This window comes from Watersipora subatra, chromosome 8, assembly GCF_963576615.1.
Source record: "Watersipora subatra chromosome 8, tzWatSuba1.1, whole genome shotgun sequence".
Lineage (NCBI taxonomy): Eukaryota > Metazoa > Bryozoa > Gymnolaemata > Cheilostomatida > Watersiporidae > Watersipora > Watersipora subatra.
In genome coordinates, this window is record NC_088715.1 from 28,267,586 (window position 1) to 28,291,786 (window position 24,201).

At 35.0% G+C, this 24,201-nt stretch overlaps 1 protein-coding gene across 1 annotated transcript in view; it reads right to left on the reverse strand.

Annotated features, from left to right (window-relative positions):
- Positions 1–23,957, reverse strand: part of LOC137401604 (probable oxidoreductase PXDNL) — a 29,210-nt gene extending 5,253 nt beyond the window's left edge. Inside the window, exons 1-12 of the mRNA XM_068088036.1 lie at positions 23,841–23,957; positions 22,349–22,453; positions 13,532–13,658; positions 12,727–12,832; positions 10,683–10,803; positions 8,667–8,871; positions 8,187–8,249; positions 6,936–7,048; positions 3,511–3,723; positions 1,863–1,990; positions 1,161–1,262; positions 266–453 (exon numbers count right to left, since the gene is read on the reverse strand). Coding sequence (XP_067944137.1) covers positions 266–453; positions 1,161–1,262; positions 1,863–1,990; positions 3,511–3,723; positions 6,936–7,048; positions 8,187–8,249; positions 8,667–8,871; positions 10,683–10,803; positions 12,727–12,832; positions 13,532–13,658; positions 22,349–22,453; positions 23,841–23,880 — 1,511 coding nt within the window. The 5' untranslated portion in view covers positions 23,881–23,957. The remainder of the gene's footprint in view (positions 1–265; positions 454–1,160; positions 1,263–1,862; positions 1,991–3,510; positions 3,724–6,935; positions 7,049–8,186; positions 8,250–8,666; positions 8,872–10,682; positions 10,804–12,726; positions 12,833–13,531; positions 13,659–22,348; positions 22,454–23,840) is intronic.
- Positions 23,958–24,201: the final 244 nt, after the last annotated feature.

The following is a 24,201-nucleotide window of genomic DNA, read 5'->3' on the forward strand; positions in this document are numbered from 1 at the left end:
TGAACCCACCGCTCTGTTTAGTATCTTGTTTATTTTTTAAATATATAATCATTCTTGGTTATTTTCAAAATTATTTATTTTTATTTTTTGATTGTTTTGAAAAGTTGGCAAACGCACCTTAGTTTTTACATAATATCTGCTTGTTACTCTTTTGAAACCCAACTTAGCTCATTTACCAAACTCTCACTCATAATTTGGAGCATGAAATATCTTAACCGTGAGCACTAAGGCTTCATTCATAGATGCGTACTGCTGAGACACTCACTGATTCATGCTGCCATGGCTGGTGTAAGAGGCATTTAATGGGGTAATTCCCTCGGGCACCAGACTGTGCCCTACTCTGAATGAAAAGGCAGCAAACTCGTTTCTGATGCCTGGCTGGAGTCGATCATTGTATCCAGATGAACTCTCCTGCCAGGCTCCTCGTGACTTCATTCTGTACCTAAACATGTTCTACAAAATGCAATACATTTTCTATTTATGCTTCTTATTATTCATTTCTTCCACAAGATGCACCCTTCTAAAGTTTGAAATTCATTGATACACACACATTCACACTTACCGTCTTATGTTAGAAGTATAATCCTAAACTAGTATTTGATTGATAATACTTTCACTGGTGTTATAACTATTACATACTTTACTTCATTACTATTATTATTACTACTATTATTATTATTATTATTACAATTAACCTCAACGCTTAGGCTTGTAGCAAACCTACTACCTCTACTACCTCTAGTACTACTATTAATACTACTATTACTACTCCTACTCTTGCTACTATTACTACGACTATTACTACGACTATTACTACTACTACTACTACTACTACTACTACTACTACTACTACTACTACTACTACTACTACTACTACTACTACTACTACTACTACTACTACTACTACTACTACTACTACTACTACTACTACTACTACTACTACTACTACTACTACTACTACTACTACTACTACTACTACTACTACTACTACTACTACTACTACGACTATTACTACGACTATTACTACTACTACTACTACTACTACTACTACTACTACGACTACTACTATGACTATTACTACTACTACTACGACTATTACTATTACTGCTACTACTACTACTACTACTGCTATGATGTTTAACTTTTGGTAAAATACTCACCCGCTTCCCTAACAGTATTGGTAGAAACTCTGAGTATGTTATGTGCTGTAAAATAGCTCCCACAATTCTTCTGGATTCCTGGTAGACAAATTCATCTATATCCTACAAAACAAGGCAGAGCCAAATGGTCTTTTACTCAAAAGATAATTTCCCCGGTATAGTTCATGCAATGCTCGGATGATGCTAAAGATAGACCATTTATATATACGAATTTACATAATCATCTCATGACAAAGTTGAAACTCTTTCTGTTTATCCAAATTACAATTTTACTATCACGGAAAGGTTTTTCATACAGTTACCAGTAAAATCTGCTTGTACATAATTAAGGATACTAGAGTATGAATTCTATGCCTTTAAAGGACAGAATATATCTGTTATTTATCATGCATCTAAAATGCTGCTCTAGTAAGTCACAGCTACTAAAATTAGAAATGCATTGAAACGAAAAGTGTGACTGATCCTTCAGCAATGAAAGGATTCAGGATATTTCAAAAGCAAGAGCAGGCAGTTTAGACATTTTATATAAAGATTAGCCTTTCATGCGTTAGTTTCATCATCAGCAGCAATCAAGTTTCTCAGAGTACATACAATAAAACTGGCAGCTTCAGCATATTTCTCTTTATTATTAAACATCAGACAGAAAGTGTAAAATAGAAACAATTAGGCTGAGGGAGTCTATTTGATATGAAGACTACTCACTGTGAGTGAGAGGGTGGCGATGTGAGGGGGAAGCTGGCGTCGTAGTTCATGGGCTATCCTATTATGTTCATTCATGAACAGAGTGTGAATAGAGGCAAGACCGGGTTGTATGTTTACACGCGAGTCTCCTGCAATCAACGAATATATTACCAGCTATACAGATACTAATTACAATTGGACTACGTTATGCAGAAGAAAGCTACTATTGGACTATGTTATACAGAAGAAAGCTACCGTTTGACTATGGTATGCAAAGGCAAGCTGATATTGGATGATGATATGCAGAAGCAAATCGTTGTTTATCTGAGGAAGTGTGCATTTATTATGAGTAATAATAAATTTTAGCCTAACACAAATAAATCCCTGCTTATAATTTTTAAGGAAAAATGAGTACCAGAATGACACCCTAGAATCTATTTCTCTTTTTCCAAGTAAGGAAATTGTTAGCCAACTTAAAAAGGCCAATGAATTCAAGTTTTATTCTTTGAGCAGCTGAATGCCAGCGCTGCATGGAATAAAATTGGGTAATAAAATCTGCTGCCTTCAGAACAGGAGGTGCCGAGTTCAAATCCAGTACAAAGTGTATTTTTATTGCTAAAACCTTCTCACTGTAACTGAACAGACGAACGACATACACTTAAATTTACATATATAGATAAATATGAATCCAATTCCATCTTTACGGGTGACTAAAACTTTGCATCTGGTAATCAGTACGATGACTTCAGTCATGATATAAGAACAAAAGTACATGATCAGGTAATAAACAATAAGTTGCACACTGGTGTTGTGATTGGCTATTGTGAGCGAATTAAAAGTCAGCAAAGACTGTTACCTATAGTGCAATTGGTCAATTGAACTCACGACTTTCAGCACACTACTATCTGCACCAATCAATCACCCACCAGCAATGCAAAATAACTGTATGCATAGTTATTACACCTAACAATCTCTTACGACACATCAAACTGCCAGGGTACTAATTTTGAATAAAAATGTTTCAAATCAAATTTGGTTGAGAACTGTCTGAAAGTGTTAGAAGTAATTTAATGTTATTAGATTAAGGATTGTAGCAAACTACATTGTAAGCCAAAAAGCCAAGTTGTTTTCAGTGCAACTTTGAGAGATGCAAAGTGTAAAATTTATTTGCAGCAATTCTTCAGTTGTGTGGTTAATCGGGTCCGTTTGTCGTCTCGTGCAAAAAGTAAAGATCTGAGCTAACATACTCATATCTAATAAAGTCACTTTTTTATTATTAGTCAGAACTTTTCTATTTTTCTCAAGTTCATTAAACAAATTTTAGGACTGAAGGTGTTTAAGAGACATGATGAAGGGTGGCACAAGCACTTACAACTTTTAGACTTGACAAAGCGTCATGGGAACACAGCAAACCACTTTGACTGCTATCACAATAACACTTGCGGAGGGACCTCACCAGGCAAGAGTATGAGAGAGATTATGTATTTTACGCATTTCAGTTTTGCATATTTTTTAATTTTAAATAAACATTTTCACTCGCATATCTTTTTAAAATGTTTTTAATGCTTCTGAAATATTTATGCAATAAATATTTTTAAGCCGCAAAAGCTAAACAGCGGAGTAGTGATATATTACTGTATGCTGCCTGCATGCTGCCAGTGATAAATACCTGCTTTGAAGCAGTACTCGGACGGGCTGTCAATGACACATTCAGCGTACTTCTCAGTAAAGAGAGTGTCTTCATGAGGCAGCATATTATGTCCACTTGTGTTCAGCAGCCCGTCAACATGCTGCCTAAGTTCCCAGGCTAGCTCATCTGATGAGCCATATATTTGACTTCCATCTATGTAGGCTGTAGCCTGATTGATTTGTTCTCTTCTACCTGCATACATGCATAGTACATGTATATATAATGTGAGATGAGTTGTATCACCTGCTGTCTGCTTTATGTTTGCCATGATAAAGCCACCAACCTGCCAGCTATGAATGCAACAAGAAACATCAAGTTAAAATAAATTTACACAAAGTTTTATTAGATTTTATCAAAAGGTGTTGGTATTTTTCTATTATTTGCAATTTTTTATGTTAGAAGTGATCTGGTTGTCAAGATGTTTCAAAATTAAAATTGGCAGAACATGATTGCCGTTAAAACAGTTTTGTGTAAGTTCATTTTTAAAACAGATATTTTTGCAGAATACCTAATTTTGAAAAAACTGCCTAACTGTTGAACAAGTATAAAAGCTAGAGGATCATTTGATTTTCTATAATATTTACAGCGATTTGTGCTTTTGTACACAATTGTATTCTTTATTCTTACACCTCTTAGGGGTGTGCATCAGCATATGCAATCGTTTAAACTAATGCCTGTCATTAAATTTGGAGTTATCCTCTATTTGCAGCTTTCAAGGATAGGCAATCAGTACTGCTAATTGTTTCATCAATACAGTATGTCCTACAGACAAATCCAATGAAACCTTGCTAGTAGTCACCAGGCATGCTTGTCAGATGACAAATATTAACTAAATGCACCAACTATTAGATATTTATAAGGAATTCGGCCATATTTCAGTGATGCATAGAGAGGCACAAGCCCGGCCACCGAGTACAAAGGTATCCGAATCAAAAGAACATAAGGGGCCGCATAAACTACTGTAACTCTTCACTTACAGAAGAATATTCTGGCAATTTTGAGTTATTCATACAGCTTGTGTGACAAAGACTATCATGCATGCAGGTAAGTATGACGCGTCAGTTACTAATATGTGTGGAGAGTCATTAAGAATATGTATGGCCAGTTATTCACTAATATACTGTATGTGACGAGTTATTCACTAATATATGTGGCAAGTTATTCACTAATATATGTGATGAGTTATTCACTAATATATGTGGCAAGTTATTCGCTAATAAATGTGGCAAGTCATTTACTAATATGTGTGGCAAGTCATTTACTAATATGTGTGGCGAGTTATTCACTAATATGTGTGGCGATTCATTTACTTACATGTGTGGCGAGTCATTTACTAATATGTGTGGCGAGTCATTTACTAATATGTGGGGTGAGTTATTTACTAATATGTGGGGCGAGTCATTTACTAATATGTGGAGTGAGTCATGTACTTATATGTGTGGTAAGCCTATTACTAATATATGGTGAGTTATTTATTAATTTCACAAGGTTATAATTTGACTGCCCAGTTTCAGCATCAGGTTGTGTAGTGGAATATGTAGCATAGGAAATAAAGTTATATTTAATGAAAGGGAGTTTTTAAATGCTACTTTATGTTTTGCTATCAACTAGCATTAGCCTGGCTCATTAGAGAATTTGTCCTCCACATGCCCGATACTCAGGAAAATATTCCTATAAAAAATCAATTCATAAACATTTCTGTCATTCTATTTTTAATGAAACAATTCTGAAAAATGGCCGGCATAAAATTGATGCAAATTTGCTGTCTCACATTCTATTTGAAAACATTGTCTTTGCATAAAATACCAATAATGGACATTTGAATAGATTGTCCTGTCCTCCACGTCTCCTAGTATTCATGCTTCAACCGGCTATATCTATTATCTATTATTAAATAGAAGATAAATGCCATTTTCTAACATTGACATAGTGATTAAGCTGAACTATGTAGAAATAATCTAAAAGCACTTTTTTGCACTGAGTTTTGCAAGGGTGTGCAGGTACTCACAGGTGCTCACAAGTGTTTCTCCAATGTTAATACATGTATGTGTTTAGCTAAGGCTGAAATGGTTGTTGTATGAGACACCTACTGAAAGAGATTTAGCTAAGGCTGAAATGGTTGTTCCTTATGAGACACCTACTGAAAGAGATTTAGCTAAGGCTGAAATGGTTGTTGTTCCTTATGAGACACCTACTGAAAGAGATTTGCGTATGTCGTGAACTCCCTTAAAACTATATGCATATTAGAGAAACCTTTTCATCATGTTAGTAGTTTTATTTTTATTATACTTGTTAGTGCTTGTCAGTTTCGTGCACTGTGAGAGATCGTCATGAGTACTCAGTCTATGGAGAATAATCTCATGAAGGAGCAAGAGGCCGGAGTGGTGTAATGGTAATGAGCTTTTTGTGAATATCATGCCTGGGTTCGATTCCCATGCGAGGCAATTTTTTTCATAATACTTCTGGAGTAGCTTTGGACAGACGGATGGACGGGCGAACAAATGGACAAATGGACACTGTATTATAGTAAAGATTTACTTCCTGTTACTACAACCTTCAAATCCCTATTTCGACTCCTCCCCAACACTATTAGATTACCGGTTTTCACAACGCTTTTCTTTAATTCTCTTAATAACTCCTGATTTCTGTTTTCTCATTTTTGCTTTTTTTGAAAAGCATGATTCTGGTTGATGATTTACTAATTCCCATAAAATATTAATCATACCCAATAAGTTTATACAGGTACTAAAGAAGTTCCCAACTAACCATGTTGTATGTACATGTATAAGCTGTTCACTCTGTTTTATAAGTTTTTTTGGAGTTATGTGTTTTGAATATTACCCAAGTATTGTATCTGTTAATTTTAAAACTTCTGTTTATTTTCTGGTTATTGGATATCTGTTATATCCGGCACTCAGGGCAGGTTTTTAAACTGGGTGTCAGTCAGTGAATGACGGTTAGTGCTCATAAAGTGTCCATTTCCTTTGCATATGTTTTATATTAGCTTATACTGCATTACTAGTGTAACAAAATCTATTTAAATTATTAAACTTAATAATACAGATGTTTATGATACCTATAATTTTATATTAGAAAATATGGGTCTGCTTTTGGTAAAACTTCAGAAACAATAGCGTTTTTCTTTTTTTTTTACTAAATTAAGTAAATATTAAACATGGCTTTTGTTTTTTAAATGCATTTATTCTTTTACTAAGTCAAAAAAGTTTTAAACTAAAGTTCTATGACAAAAGCTCCAGCTTTTACATCAAAATCCACAAATGCGCGTCAAAAAAGATTTTTTAGCAATAATTATTTTCGTCAAAATGAGCGCAAAATATCGTAGCGCAAAAGTTCACTGATTCTATGTAACTAATTTGTAGTGACATTAGGCTGAGAGTACTCACCCAACCTGCACTGGTTAGAGGGGACACCCAGAGATCTTTGAAAATCGATGCAGGTTATCCCGACTCCAAATGTGTCATCAGTGACTTCAAGTGCCATACAGAAGTCATCTGATCTGTAGGATTAAAATTTAAGAGCATACTTAAGATTTCTTGCTTAATCCGCTGTATATTTCCACCTGCTTTAGCTTGTCAAATGAGCTGAGCAGTTAATGATGACAGGTCTTGACAAGTGGCTTTCTTTAGTGAGAGGTTCTTGAGAATGTGTCAAGTTAGAAAGCAACAGGATGCGATATGGTAGAATGACTGATAAATGTGTCATTTCAAAGCGTTTCTGGGTCTCTGAAAGTGGCAACAAAATGAATAGATCTTGTTTTATTCATGGGTTAATTTGGAAACCGATGTAAGACTTGCATTTCTTTATCTAATTTCAAATCAATCGTGCAATAAAATCCTCTCAAAACACTTCTTTTTGTTACTCAAGCAATAAAAAAGCTGGTTTAATCGTATTAAAATAATGGTTATGGTGAAAAGAGCAGGTAAAAGCAATTGTTTATGTTATGTAGTGTAAGATTCCTCACTAGTAATATGTTCTTTTTTAAAACTTACTCAATTGTTCTATACCATGTTTATGTTTTTTTGTTTATCAAATTTAAATAAATTTTATAAAAGACGTCTTAATAAAAACATCAATAATAAGTAAAAATAAAAATAGTAAAAATAGGAAATTGGTGCTTGCAGGTGCTTGCAGGTGCTTGCAGGTGCTTGCAGGAAATCATTAATTTATGAAGTTTAAATTTTTATAAAATTTTTTATAAATTTTTTATATTTTTTCCAAAATCTATCAAATTAAAAAAAACCATTTATAAATGTTTTTAATTTAGTAGGGAAAAAAACTCATATTAAAGTGATATAGGACTTAGCTGATTTACAAGCTATTGCAATATAGTATTGCAATAGCTTGTAAATACTATAATAAGTGCAGACAATTGTTTTAAATTACTCTACAATGTACCCATAATATTAGATGTGCTAACAATGCACTCATAATTTTTCCAGTAACATTCTCATTCACCACAAATAGGAGGCTATCTTAAACCAAAAGAAGGGTGCGACCTGCACATGTCTAGTGAATATCCACCTTTTCTTTCACAAAATGATGAGTTTCTGTTCATATTTGCTGTACAAAAGTTTTGCTATAATGTCTCATTTCCTTCTCTAAATAATCAAGACAACAGAGGTACAGTCACTCACCTGTTTGAGCCTGCTCCTGTTCTTTGAGAAAATCTGTCTCTACTTGATCTTGGAATACAGGCTCTATAAAACAGATGTGGAAAAAAACAATCTTTTCACTCAGTTATATATTTACTTATATACATATATACATCTACATATATATATTTTTATTATATTATGTTTATTATCACTATTACTGTGCCAGTCCTGTGTGCCATGAATATAGATAACTGTGTAATAACTTAACATATATGTACAATTATTCTGGAATACTAGTGAGTGCTTGATTGACCCAATTATTAGTGTAACATTGCCAAGCGAACGTCGCAGGTTCAAATCCTATTAGAAGCAATCTATTTTCCCAACATTCAACCGTGGCTCTGGACAGACACAGCTCTTATGATAGTAAAGATGATTATTTTCATTATTACTCTTGTTAGAAATATTTTTTTTGCACTCAAACAAGCTCTCCTGATATGGTAATACTATTTGACTTACCCTGTATTTCTACCATCTCTCCAAACTCTTTCGTATGTACAGCAAGAATTTGAAGATTCTCTCTGGGGTGTCAGCGTAATATCATGATCAAGGAATTGTCCCCACAACATAAGCATTTGACTGTGTTTTTGTGACATCTTCATGTGACCAGTAGAGGACATATGTACAGTTGTAGATACTTCTCTGGCCGTAGGTAGACAACTCCCTAAAAGATGATACATTAATGTCTTAAAAATATAGCACAGCTAGAATAAATTTTGAATGATGAAATCAAAGGCTGCCCAATTGTATTTGCTTTGTTGGAGAGTAGTTTCGTGGGCAGAAATTAGCTCTATGAATAGAAAGATAATCTCCATTAAATTAGTTCTATGATTACAGAGCAATGTCCATTATATTAACTCTATGGTTAGATAGAAACATATTATGTTAGCTCTATGGTTAGAGAGACAATAGCTATTAAATTAATTCTATAGTCAGAGAGACAATATCTATTATATTAAATCTATGGTGAGAAACATTATCTAATAATCTAGCTCTGTGGTTAGAAAAATAAAATATCTATTTACTTAACTCTATGATTACATAAGCGATATATCTTAAATTAGCTTTATGGTTAGATAGAAACAATATCTATTGTATCAGCTCTATAGTCACAAATACAATATCCATTAAATATTTATTAGACAATTAAAGAGCTGTCACAAGATTTTCTGTTTATGTTCTGTTACAATAAAAATAAAATAAATGTTGTCAAAATGGAACATTTACATGAAATTAAAGCCTTAGCTCTGCATGATTGTAATTAAAGACTATAAAGATTTGAAGACTATTTTTATAAACTATGGAGCCTATAGGTATCAACCATTAAAACTTAAGGCTATCTGTACAGACTATTGTGGTGACCTCCCTACATTATGTACACTATTCTGATTCTAAGCTGTCTTAAGAACAATTTATCCCAATTCCATCGGAGTCATCTTCTCCTGATAATCTGAAACATCCAACCAGTCACTTGAACTTTCTATTGCTGTTGAACTATAACAGATGAGTGCAAGCCACTTAAAAAATATTGTTCTGGAAAGCTGCCATCTGTCTAACAAGTTGCTCCAGGTAAAAAGAAGAATGGTGCTTACAGGAGCTCATTAATTGATAAGGCATTTGTTCCGGCGCGGTTTGCCATTTTGGCTCATAATCATGACAGATAGACTATATTTCTGGCAGCTGAAAAAAATATTAAAAATAGCGATTCTACGCCATTATAACAAAAAACTTTTTAAGTTCTGTCAATAGCAAGTCCTAACTTTATATTAATAATATAAACTTACAATTGGGTTGCCAATTGTACGTTTATATTAATGATATAAACGTACAATTGGGTTGCCAATTGTACGTTTATATTAATAATATAAACGTACAATTGGGTTGCCAATTAGCAGCAAAAAGGGATACAACTTATTACTTTATAAAATTAATAAAAATTAAATAATTTGAGTTAAAATAAGTCTGAATATTCAATGAACACCAGCAACTAAGGATGACTCTACTCACGGTACATTGTGCATCACAGCAACTGCTGATTATATTAACAGATGAAATGAGTGTTTATAAACATATTTCAACAATTAATATTTATCAGCCAAAACACTTACTTGAGATGAAATATAATAAATGCTGTGTGGAGTTGTTGATTTTATTTATTTGTGCACTTTTACCTGCGGGCACATGTTAGTTTCTAGAATTATTGCTTTGGCAATCACTATGTAATTTATTTTTTATAATTAGTTGTGTTTATTGGCAGGTGTCAAGGGAAGAAGCTCCTTTATATATATTCATAGTGCACGCTGCCCACATGATGCTAGTGATTACATACGATGTGGTATATGTATCATAGACTCGTCAGATAGCATCATAAAATGCTTCGAAACAATTTCATTTATACAGTGTTCTGTTTACAGCCGCACTGGCAAAATGCTGTGGTAATAATCTCTAGTTGAAGAAGCAGGAAGTGGTACGTACCATCTATGCCATGCATCCTAGGAGCTCCTACTGAGTCACTGTAAGCTGGTCTAGCATATCTTAGCTGAGGTGTCAGGGCTGCACCCCAAGTCGGGTGCTCCAGGTTTGTACATCTGCCGTCCTGCAGTGAAACTGGAATATCAACTATCAACCAATAGCGAGTCAGTTGTCTCTGTCTATTTGTTTAATAGAAGGCTATAGAGGTACTACTCTATCACTAGCCAATAAGAAATCAGCTTTCTTAGAAAAATGGCTGTTAGGCCAACTGTTCTTAACCTTGTTGGATGTACTGAATTCCAACAGGTTCATATGCGCTTTCACTGAACCGCTCTTTATTGAAAATTAAAATAGGATTTTTTCACATTCAAGACCATATGATTTACTAGTACCCACAATGAACTCTGTATTAATATCAGTGTATTCAAAGAAAAAACCAATACAATGCGAGAACTCACAACAAGTTACATGTCTTTCATGATAGCATGACATTGTAAATCAGTGTGACCTCTGCAGTCACCTCCGAGAGATCTCTACCGGAAACCTGAGATTTATTCAGCAAACCCCTAGGGCTTGATAGAACCCAGGTTAAAAACCACTGCTTTAGATACATTGTCTGAGAGTAAATATGGCTACTGCATGAAGCCAAATAATGTAGTTTATCTTTTCTAAAAAATTGCAACACAGTCAACCAATACAAGCACAGGTAACAACACAATCAACCAATACAAGCACAGGTAACAACACAGTCAACCAATACAAGCACAGGTAACAACACAGTCAACCAATACAAGCACAGGTAACAACACAGTCAACCAATGCGAGCACAGGTAACAACACAGTCAACCAATACAAGCACAGGCAGTGACACAACTAACCAGTACAAGTGTAAATAGCAACACGATTAACTAATACAAGCACAGGCAGTGACACAATTAACCAATAGAAGTGTAGATATCAACACAATTAACCAATACAAGTGAAGGTAACCAATCAGAAGTCAAAGTTCAACAAGGTTTTTAGTGACTCATAAACACTCTAACAATTTCTCTTAGTACATCAGTCACTTCTAGTTGAAACCATTTAGCTGTTAGTAAACATTTCACAGCTGCAGCATTTCCCCCTAAAATATGGTATTTTCTGGTAGTATTAAATAATCGTTAATTCGTTCTATATTTTAGTTTCTGGTGATTATTTATATGTTTAGAGCATGGATAAGTAGTTGGCCATGGCTGGCAAGTTAACTCCAAGCAACTAGTAGATAAGCCTAGTTAAAATAAGTCATTGTTAACGTATACCAACATGGGATGCAGACGAAAATGTTTGCTTGCTCGTACATACATCTTTATTTGTTTCCTGGTGAAAATCAACCAATTTGAACCAAGCTTTAAGAGTGCCCAGTAAAGTCTGTCCTTGTCTGAAAATCAACCAATTTGAACCAAGCTTTAAGAGTGCCCAGTAAAGTCTGTCCTTGTCTGAAAATCAACCAATTTGAACCAAGCTTTAAGAGTGCCCAGTAAAGTCTGTCCTTGTCTGAAAATCACCCAATTTGAACCAAGCTTTAAGAGTGACTAGTGAAGTTTGTCCTTCTGATTTATATCATTATTCATCCATGAGACTGCCTCTTTTTATTTCTGTTGATCAGAAATCTATTTAAAGCGGTCTTTGTTTTGCAACCTCAATTAATATAAACTTATAAAAAATCTTTATCATCTTTACCTCGTGTTTTACGCAAATAGATAATTGCCTGCATAAGCATTGCTCTCTCTGTCAAAGTAATGTAAACAGACTCTATTTTAGTTTTACAGCCTCAATCTGGCACCAGTGTGAATGCCCTACCAACACAAAGGAAAGGGTTATATCAGCACAGTTCATCGTCACAGCTGGTTGCAAATTTATACTAAATAATGACATAAATAATAAATTACGTAAATAATAACATTTAAATGTTGTTTATTGGTTAAACTAAGCAAAAAAGTTATATAAATGAGTAATGAAAACAACTTAAAACGCATAGCTTAAGCTGAAATTTAGTTTAATTTCTTACTATAGTTCTGTACTTGTACTGCGGGTCGCATGGTGTCCACCCATCTGCGCAAGCCAATTGCCTAAAGTCCACAGAGCGTCTTATTTTCTTCATTGCACTTGAATATCTGCAAATATTACAAAGTCAACCATGTTGAATATATGTAACGTGACCCTTTTGAAGGTCAGCCTAGAGAAAATAGGTTAGATCTATTGAAGCTTTAGTCCATTCTTATAATAGTTTATGTTCATTTAGTTCAGTATTCTTTTGGTTCTTAGTCTATTCTTAGCTTTAGTTCAACACTAGTTTATGTTTCTGGCTTGTTTATCCATCAATTTATAAATGCATCGCTTTTTTCTACAGACGAGACAACACTTTGGAGTGGCCTATTTAAAAATCACTTGAAATAAAATTGACTTTGGAAAAAAACTAACTCACATTTTAAAGGAAATAAAGGCAACACAATTTTGCCATGTTTTTTTATTTATTTAAAAATTTCTAAACCTTACTTTAATGAAAGAGGCAGTGCAAAAATACTTAACATATTTGGAGGATAACTCCACACTGGTACAGTAAAGTAATTGTCTACTAATGCTCTTGCAACTGGTAAAACTGTCAACAAGGTTCTATTTAGACTTGGTATGCTTTACAATCCAAACAGTTTACGATATAACCCTCTTCCTAGCCTCAGTCTCCTTACTAGCTTACAGCTTTACCCAGTAAAAATCGTGAGCATCTGAAAATTATTAAGATACAAGCTATTCATAAACTAGTACACTTTTATCACCATAGCCTTTGGCTCTGAGAATGTAAGCAGTGTACACACCCATCACGTTGGCTGAGGTCTGATATCACTAATAGAACTTGCTCAGCTGACAGGTGGTTGTCCAACGATCTCTTCTTGATTGAATGTGAAGAGCTCAATCCCAATGGACAGCCTCCAGACCTTAGGCCTACAAATGCATGTTAGTATGCTGAAACACTTTAGCATGAGTTCCACTTTGAGATGTTGGGCATAGACACGCGTCCCTTAACCAGAAGACTAACAGGGATTGTCAAATAAACCAATACAGCACAGAGAATAAGTATTAGTAGAATTATTTTGTAATCCTAGAATGCCAATGATTGGTGAAGATTGCAAATGTGTGCAACTGTCTAGCGAAGTGTCATGAGTTCGAATCCTGAATAACACAATCTTTTTTCACAACCTGAGAACGTAGCTTGAAACAGTTGGATAGACAGACACGACTCTTATTATAGTAAAGATAATATTTCCATGAAACTTGCAGATTAATCGATGGGGGCTAAAGACTGGTCAGACAATCTTTTGCCTAGTATCCGTTCTCATAACGGAAAAAGGTATTTTGATGGAATTCAGGCAAACGGAATGCCGATTCAGCTCGAGTCGGCCCGCCTTGAGAATCCCTTCAAAACCAACTCAGAAGGAAGCAAGGGTCCCACAAGAACTTTATAAATACCAAGCAAAGGCCAAGATAGTAAAAGTGTGTTTGCTCTTTTTGTCAATACATGTTCTACACTGTGTTCAAGTAAAGCCAATGTATATTCTGAACTAGAAACATACCGCGTTGTTTCTTTGATTTTAGGCGTGAAGGCAGTCAAGGAGGTGCGGGGGAAATCCTCCACCCTATGTCAAACTATTTATTTTATTCGATTGACTAACTGTCGCCCTCCTTTAAGATTCTTGTTATAATAAAATGTAATTATTACCAATAAAGTAGTATGAATACTATATATTTATTAGTCATATTGTGTCTGGGAATCTGAGGTTATTTGTTTAGGTTCTCCGTCTAATGATTATGGATTGTAATCTGATATGGTTGACAGTTTAAATCCTGCTTGGCTCGCTTCAGCCCAATTATATTGCAATCAGGTTCATATTTGCTGTCAAAATGTTATGCAGGAATTACAGGATGACTGTCTACAGCTGCCACTTGCAATTAATCATTTCTTGACTCTGGCTTGGTGAAGAACGTCTTACTCTTCCCTCAAAACACTCAAAATAGTAATTCTGCAGCACTATATTATTCCATGAAAAGCAGAAAGCCAGTCAACAACCGTTACTTTAGTGTCTTTGACCTTCACTTGTGAAAGACTTTACAAAATTTTCAAAGCAATGACTGCAATGATCAAAGCAATGATGTGCATCTTTTCAATGTACAGGGGGTAGCTTTAGTTACATTATGATCATTCATATCAGGCTGACAGCTTCATTATTTCAACTAGTACTCTGACAGTGTTGTGCCATGTGAGAGACCGTAGTGTGTAATAAGTATGTACATAGTTACTCTCAAGTGTGAAAGAACGGTCGAGTGGAGCAGAGGTGATGTACTAGGTTGATAATTTGAATATTAGGTTTCAATTCCCTGTGTGGTGCAATCTTTTTTCCTAACACTCTTAGAGTGGCTCTGTACATACGGATAGATGAATACGGCTGTTACTATAGTAAAAATTTCAGAAATCAGTTTGCCAGAAGAGGCACTTGGAAATTTATTTGCCGGAAACTGAAACACATTTCTACATACTACTGTTAGCACCATACGGATGCTTTGTTACCATGTAGTAGTTGTCTAATGTAGCATGCTATATTACCAATGCAGTCAGAACCCATCTAAACAGTTACTACTGATAGGTAACAATTAATTACAATAATCTCTTTGAAAAAGTAATAACACATGTGAACTTCTGACACCAGTGTATGTGGCGGGTGCATCTAGCATTGGCAGATGGTACATTGGTACAGGATGTTGACTTTTATGTTGCATTTTTTTTGCATCCCTTGCATCGCATTGGCTAATCAGCCTAATAGCAAGCCCACTTTTAACACGTTCAAATATTGTTACAAATTATTTGCTCGAAAAATCAAGAATCACGTTTTATGATAAATAAAATAATAGTTAAGTAATTGATTATTATTTATTGAATTACTAATTTGAAGTTTTTAAAATCCAAAATGATTTTAAAACAACTGCAAAGTGTAACTCCAGTGGCTAGGTGCAGGCACCTAACCACTTAGGTACCTTGTACTTTTGCAGTCCCTGAAACACTGGTGCAATGTTCTTGTAAACAGCTGTCTCCAAATATCAATGGGAAGGGTACACAGGCTAGACACTAACTAGAAAGTGATTATCTACTGTCCAATAGGAAAGCCAATAGGAAGCAATGAACCAAGTTACGATTCAACGGCTGTTACCTGAACTGTTGCCGGAATAATCCGTAAGAATTAATTAGAACTTTAAATAGCCCTACTCAGAACTGAATTCTAGCAGACCTTTCCTTTTGTTAACTAGTCACAAAGTTATGCTATAGTCCTAAAACCTCATACACGTGCTCAAACAGGGGCCCTCATTAAACCTTTTTAAACTCCACTCTCACAGACTATTCTGTCCCCAGCTATATTGGCTGAAGTCTATGTGTTATCATATAGACAGCGTTATGTAGGCAGAGTTGTGAATTAAAGAGGAAAAATAAAAAAGTTGATCAATATTTAGCTTTGGTATAAATCTAAAAATAAAAAAATTGATACTTGTTATGACTGGTACCAAATCTCGTGTCACCACTTTCAAACTAGCTGCAAACTAGTTAGCATCATTATAATTTGCTATGCGCCCATTCTTATGCAGGAATTCGTGACACCGCACAAAAACAATAGCCTAATAAATTGTTGTCAGACAAACTCTATTAAAAAACTTATTATTTTCAAATGAAAATAATTCAACATTAAGTTACACTTGGTGGCTATGTTAGCACTATTCTCGCTGTATTCTCCCCAGCTAATCTCAGCAGCGGTTATTATAATTTTCGCTAAACATCAGATGATATTTAATTATTATTAATCATTATTATCATTTTTATTTATTAATTGTCAATTATTATTAAACTGTTAATACGTAAAGCTCTGGTTCTGTATCTTTTGGTTTATCACCTGCAAACAGCTTTAAAAATGAAGCTTTTTTAGAATATTCCTTAAATGTTTTTTTTTGTGTTTCAAAAACATTAAATAGCTTCCTAACAAATTGGCAAAAAGATGCAGATTTTCTAATTACATAGTTCTGTACGTTAGATGACATGCAGTGGTGGAAGATATTTCTCAGTATTACTCCTTGTGAATTTATTAGCTGGCAGTAATAATTAAATAGACAAAGTATACTCTCTATTATCATGCGTATCTCTCTGATGACTCATCTATTCTCTCAAAGGGAGGGGCTGAGTCCTATATTTATGCTGAACCACAAAGTCCTACCACCTGCCATTATAAAGGGTGGTGTGGGCAGAAACCCACAAGTTTTATATCACAGGCTATCATCAGCCTATAACCATCTGTTCTATAAAGTAAAATGGCAAGGTGTTGGAGATTGGTATAAGCTGTAGCGAATATCCTTGATAAGTAGAAATATAATTGATGGTTAGGCGGATTAGGAATACGAAATGAGTATTTTAAACAGCGAATGTCTGATGATACATTTAGCTCATCAGCATTAAGGGTCTTTATAGGCTGGTCGTAACTATCCATATCAGGTAACACAATATTAAAGTATAATTATTTTAAGGCGTTCTAATTTTTCTTTATCAGTCTTTCAAACAAAGGGATACCAGCTTGGAGCAGCACTTAACAGAATGGACAATATATTATTCTAGTAAAAGAGTGATAAGCCTTTGAGTTTTACATCCTCTTTCTGAGTCGTACAAGAGCGTAAAGTGATAGTCTAGTCTTTTAAATACAAGTTAAGAGGGTGTAGAAGTGTTTCAGCCAAGAGCCGAGACAGCTATTCCAACCGAGGCAATGTATCTTCTGTTAGAAAAGGATCTCTACCATTTATGTCTCAAATACGAATGTATGCAAATGAGTAAAGACTGTCCAATTAAATTGCCTGTTTCGAAAATTTTAATCAAGCCAGATATTTCACAATTTTTCCATGTAAAATTTGATTGGATGTTATAGTGAAAGCTTCTGAGTTTCAAAACTGAAATCTGGTGATGCTGAGGTCACGCAGAAGGAAGTGAGCGACTGCATATATAATAAGGAGGAATAGAAGGCTTCTACGGGAGCAGCCAGCAAAGTATGACGACATGTAGTATCAATCTGAACACGTGGCAAAGTATTTAGTTAAGCTCCTTGCCAAATACCTCGTTACAGGTTCCTATTAGTCCGTCAGCAGAAACAATGACACCAGTTGGTCGAGTGACAAAGGAGACCTCAAAATATAACTACTTGCATGTAGCATGTCAACAGCTTGGGTAATATTAGCAACCAACTAATCAAAGAATTTGTTATCATTTAATTATATTTCTCAGAAATAATGGCCATACTGTAATCATACTGTAATCATACTGTAATCATACTGTAATCATGCAAAAGCCTACAAAGTGAGCATATCTGAGTGGAAGCAAATTACGTTTGGAAGAAATACAATATGCTCACGTATGACTGGTGAATTCAGACAATTAGCAACACTTTTCATTCTATTGTCATAACTCCATTTGGTATATTTTTGATCATGGCCTAGTGGTCTCGAATTCCTGACCTGTAGACTTGAGGTTAGGGTTTAACTCCCCAAAAAAGGTAACAGGATTGGAACCCAGGCTTCTCCTATTCTCTGCCACTGGGCATGTCTCTAGTCATCGAGGTTTCCAGGTCACTGGACTCAGACATGGCCAGTCAAGACCCCGGAGACATGGCTTGTGCTAAAACACTTTTAAAAACAAACAGCCTCTTCTTGTAGTAATGCAAGCAGACATCACACTCCTTTGAGAGATTACACGCAATCGTGACCGACTTGACTTCTTGTGGAAACAAGCCGAAAACTTGAGTTGCCAATAATAGCTGTCCAATCAAAAGCTAGCATCGGTTGTGCCTGACTAAACCAGCTTGAAGCCATTTGCTCTTGCAAGCATTGACATTTCAGCTAAGTTAATTCTCCCAGCCAAATCTTCTGAAATTTTGTTACGTGCCCATCCTTGATAGTAGTTATTGTACTCGTCATAATAACAGCAGTGCATATAAACTCATGCTATAAATATCTATAGCTATTTTCTACCATTAGAATTCTTTATTATAATATGAGTCCTTCTATCCAAAGCAACTATTGGATATTAGAAAAAAAATGTAACAAATAGGATTTGAACCCACAGCTTCCAACATTATAGTCTAACACTCTAACACTTTCTCCACTTAACCTTCCATTGTCATAGCAAAATAATCGTATGTATAATGATTAAACTTGAACTAAAGCGGCATATTTGACTGTCTGAGTAGTAGTACTGACTGATGATTCTTAGTCGTCACATGACATTGCAACTTCCTCCCTTTACTATTGCGATAAAATAATTATTACCCATATATATTTACTTCAACACTAAACGAAACTATCACATAATAACCCGATTGTGGATAGCAAACAATAAAACTTTCAAATTTTTATGTCAAGTTCTTTTTTTGTCAGCTAAGGTCTTGACATAGACATGCAGGTTATTGGTCAGAGTTGAGACAATTCTACCGCAATATGTTTATTTGCGGTAAATAAGTATATGCCAGCTACTGTCACTAGTGAAAGTGCCTTTTACATGCATACAGTAACCTGTCTGAGAGTGTTAAACTGAACTGTTGCCATAGATGCTATACCTAGTCGTTTAGTTGGTGTCTAAAACACTATCATTGCGCAAGTCATATATGTTACAATACTGCTATGACAGGAGTTGTACATGCGCTACAGCTAAACAGGAAGTTGAAATGCTAGAAATATTCAATGCAGGCAATAAAATTTAAAGAATTAATTTGTTTTACTTATTAAGCCCTACTTATATGCAAAGAGAAAAGTTTCAGTATTAAAATGTCTAGTCATAAAGTTTCTCCTTGTTTCAAGGTTGATCGCGTCTCCTAGAGTTAGTTTTATGTTTTCTATATTTTCTGTAAATGTTTGCCTAAGTTGGCGATTTATTTTTTCAAGTATATTATTACTTCTACGGGCATTTTACATAATGTTTTAACATATTTATTTATAAATACTGAGACACTTTTACCAAGTTATATAATCTTTCGTCCTTCTATTAAAATTTTTAATAGAGGTTACATCTGGTGTAATAGTTGTTTAGAATAACATGTACTTTTATGTTTACCAGATGGTTTTACAAGGGTAGGCAAATCTCTGTTTGATAAACAATGAATCGAAACTGTAAGACTAGCTACCACTAATCCACATGCTAGGCTATGATTATGTATAAAAGTTTAATACTATTGTTACGTGGTCCACTTGGCGGTGAGACTAATTTTCTCAAACTACTGAATGTGCCCCATGATAAAAGTTTTTTAGAAGTGTCCCTAGAGGAAGCTCTGATCGGGCCTATCTCTGAGTAAGTGAACTACTTGTGTGTTGCTTTAGGTGAAAAAGTGGTGGAGATCGTAAATTTTACTATAATAAGAGCCGTATCCATCCGTTTGTCCAATGACAAGCTAGAAGCATTCAAAAAAAGAGTTCCCTGCACGAGATTTAAACCCTGATAGTGAAACTTGCAAAAGAACATTGCCAGGCAATGACTCAGCCACTCGACTGCCTTTGTGTGTTTAAGAGTTATTACCCATGACGATCTCTCACAGCACACTAGACTATCAGGGTACTAGTATTAATAATAACAACCATCTTGTTACATAGTGGAATAATTGTGCACATAGTTGTTACCCATGATGGTCTCTCACAGCACACAGAATTGCTAGAGTACTAGTCATGATAGAAAGACCAAATTATCAGTAGCAAATAGGATGGTTACTGAGTTAGGATATCAGTGCTTATGTACTGATATCTACTGATCAGTAATGAGTTAATGTGTGCTAATGAACGTTGATTCATAGCTCTGTTGGCTAACAAAATTAAACTTCAAAGGTCTCCCAGGATATAACCTAGTAACAACCACCTCAGAAGACTATCTCAATTATTGGTCTAGCGCAGGATCTACCAGACTAAAATGGATGAAACAATGTCTCAGGTCCAGAAGGTACATCCGAATCATTCAAGCATGAAACACGGATAAAGGCGTAAAGGTGGTTAGATCCTATCTAAAATTTTGCATAAATTTTTACCCGAAGGTGACCTATTGTACATGTAGGCGTCAGAAAGGCTATATATAGCTTCAGTGCTGTAAGATGTCCACCTAAAGTCACTAGGATATTTCTAGCAATTGCTTAATATAGAGTAATTAATTATGTTTCTAGATGTGAGGAACGTATTTTCAAGCATTAATTACAAGTTGACTAACTGATAAAGCAGGTGGCTAGCTGTTGAGGACATGACGTTGCCAGACCGTAACTTTTCATCATGCCTCATGCTCATTCCTCCGTAAAGCCGTTACACTTACAAAGATTTTCATGTATATTACTACTACATTCCACAGCAGGCGAGGCCTAGTAGACTAAAACCTCCGAGCTGCAAACAACAGGTTGGGGGTTCAACTCCCAAAAAGGCCACTGGTGGTGACAGGAATGTCATCCAACTTTATATTATCTCTGCAACTGGACATGTCTCCAGTCTCCAGTGAATTTATGCAGGCCCGTAATGTCATACTGAAATTGAACGATAGCGATGCCTAAATGATTTATATAAGGATGATTCCATAAGCATTATATAATTATTTACCTAAAAACATGTTTGACCGTATTTATATATTTAAAATTGTTCACAGCGAGTAAATACAGTAGCTATAGAGTTATATAGAACCACAGTAACTATATAGAGAACAGCTGTTGTCTGGTGGATCTGCAAACAACAGGTTGGGGGTTCAACTCCCAAAAAGGCCACTGGTGGTGACAGGAATGATATTCAACTTTATATTGTCTCTGCAACTGGACATGTCTCCGGTCGTTGTGGTTTTCTTGTCGCTAGACTCAGACATGTTCAGCCAAGATCACATAGACATTGTTTGTGCAGCAATGGTTCTTAAAAACATGCACTGCTTCTGTTTGTTGTAAGCAAAGAAGACATACTAGGTCTTGGAGGGCATGCACACACATACAGATGAAAACAGTACCTATGTATATAGTAGATGTAGCTGTTGAGGATGGCTACACCCTCGGACGGCTACATCCTCGGACGGCTACATCCTCGGACGGCTACATCCTCGGACGGCTACATCCTCGGATGGTATTAACTTGTTATAAATACTCTAAATTATCCTTAGAGATACAAGACGTACTCTGGACTAGGTGCAAGTCTCACATATTCATGCTTCGAGGTATTTTATGTTTTTAGAGCTTCTTGACCAAATTAATCAATATAACCTAAAGTTAACAAATTGTCTATAGATTGTTTATAGACTGTTTATATATTGTTTATAGACTTTTTATAGCTTTTCTATAGATTTTTTTTATAGATTTTTTTACATTGTTTATAGACTTTTTTTTATAGATTTTTATAGATTTCTATAGATTTTTATAGATTTCTATAGATCTTTATAGATTTTTGGTATACGTTTTATAGAACTTTTTCAGATTCTTTATATATTGTTTATAGATTTTTTTTGAATTCTTTATATATTGTTTGAAGATTGTGTGTGGAATGTTTACAGATTTGATAAATTTTCTGTCTACTATTCACGCTACAGCTAAATAGCTAGACACAGAGAGTGTAATCTGCACCTGTGATAGTCGGAGTCTGATGGATAGATCTCTTCACTCTCTCACTCACCAATCCTCCATTGTGTAAATCTTCCAGTATTTTAGAATAGTCAATGCATGAGACACCTGCAAGGCATATCAGATTTTATAACATTTGCTTAGCAGAAATATATCACAGAGTATGGGTGGCCATGCCTGCCATGACATTCCAGCTTGCATCATAAGATGACACTTATCTCCTGTTCAGAGAAGACATTTTAATGCTGTAGGCTTTATTTCAGAGGTGCCATAGACTTCTACGTTGCACTCAGATGCTATGTGAAAAAAAATACAAAAATGCAAAAATCTATGCAAACATTGGGTAAAACAAAAAAGTTGAAACAGTCTTTCTGTTACTCTTGACACTAAAATACTCTTCTCATGTAGCAATGAAGAAAAGAGCTGTTTCTGAAAACTTGTTTTCCAGTCCTATAATCTGCATTAAAGAAATTATTCTGTATTTTTCCAGGTACAGAAAAGTGAGACAATAGTTCTGTAGTCTGAAACATATGTGAAAGCTTTTTACCAGAATCCTATATATTGCTGGTCTGACATACATTTACTGGGCCAACGTCTGAAAAAGGGTATCTAAGAATATTATCTTTTAATATACATGTATTTGTTGGAGAACATTTCCATTATTTGCAGTTTTGTCCCTTTTCAGACACATTTCAGTCTATGTACTCTTGAATTAACTCACTAAAGTTTAACACAACAAAAGGAATCTGTTCATCTGTAAATAAGCGCATGATATAATAATTACTGACATATAGTAGATACATTTTACTAGATTACATCTAGTGAACAATGTTTAGGCTAAGGTTGGATGAGTTTTTGTGAAAGTCTACCAACAGATGTTCCAGTTAGTTGTTAGTTGTTAGAAATCTTTTTGTTAACTTAAAACTTTTTTGGGCATCCACGCTGAACAAGAAATGCCTGTTGAAATTGACATAACGCTATAATCACCTGCATTCCATATTAGGCATCATTGTTATTCTCATGACATCATCTATGCAAAAGTTTGCTGATAATAGTTTTTAAAAGGGCTAATTGATTACAGACTTCTAAAGTTAATGTGATTTTCTTAATTTTAGACCATGAAAACTGTTTGAAAGATTGAGGCTTTTTGCAAGTGTCTAACATGATTTGTACTGGACAATATAGCTTTGCCAACAAAAATACATTATAACAAAATATGTCCTATTGTTGATGACCGAAGTAGACAAAAATCTTGTTTGAATGATAACAAGTAGAGACGGCTTTTAGCCTTTGGTTTAATAAGCCGGCAAAATACAGAAAGTACCACTATTTAGTTAGCTACAGCCAATCTCTGAATTAGCTACGGTTGATCTTGCTATTAGTAGAATACTGGCAGGTGAAATGAAAAGTAGGTGACATTTGCAAGCAGGTGCTATGTGAGATTTAGAGCAACTGGTAACATGGCTGCAACGGATAAAGACGTTAAACAACATACCTAGAATCGAAGCAGACAAAATCACACAAGTGTAGAGCATGATGAGCTCGTCTCCTTTTCGTATCCTAATCTCTCAGTTTCTGTGACCTCCTGCGCGTGACCGTACAGTAAAACTGGTCTAACTAACGCACGTGCAGAAGATTGAATATCTTATTAAAAATGCATAAACTGAGCCGCATGACACAATTTCTCATGATTAGCCAATTGAAGTGTGTCCGGAGCTGATACTTGGCTCCTTGCACTAAGGTACAGTTGTAGCCTGGAATTACAGTCAAGTCTGTGGTCGGCACCTAGGAGTCAACACGAAACTTTTTCATAGCTCATTTTCTTTTACAGTTTTCTACCACAAATTGGTTTCAAG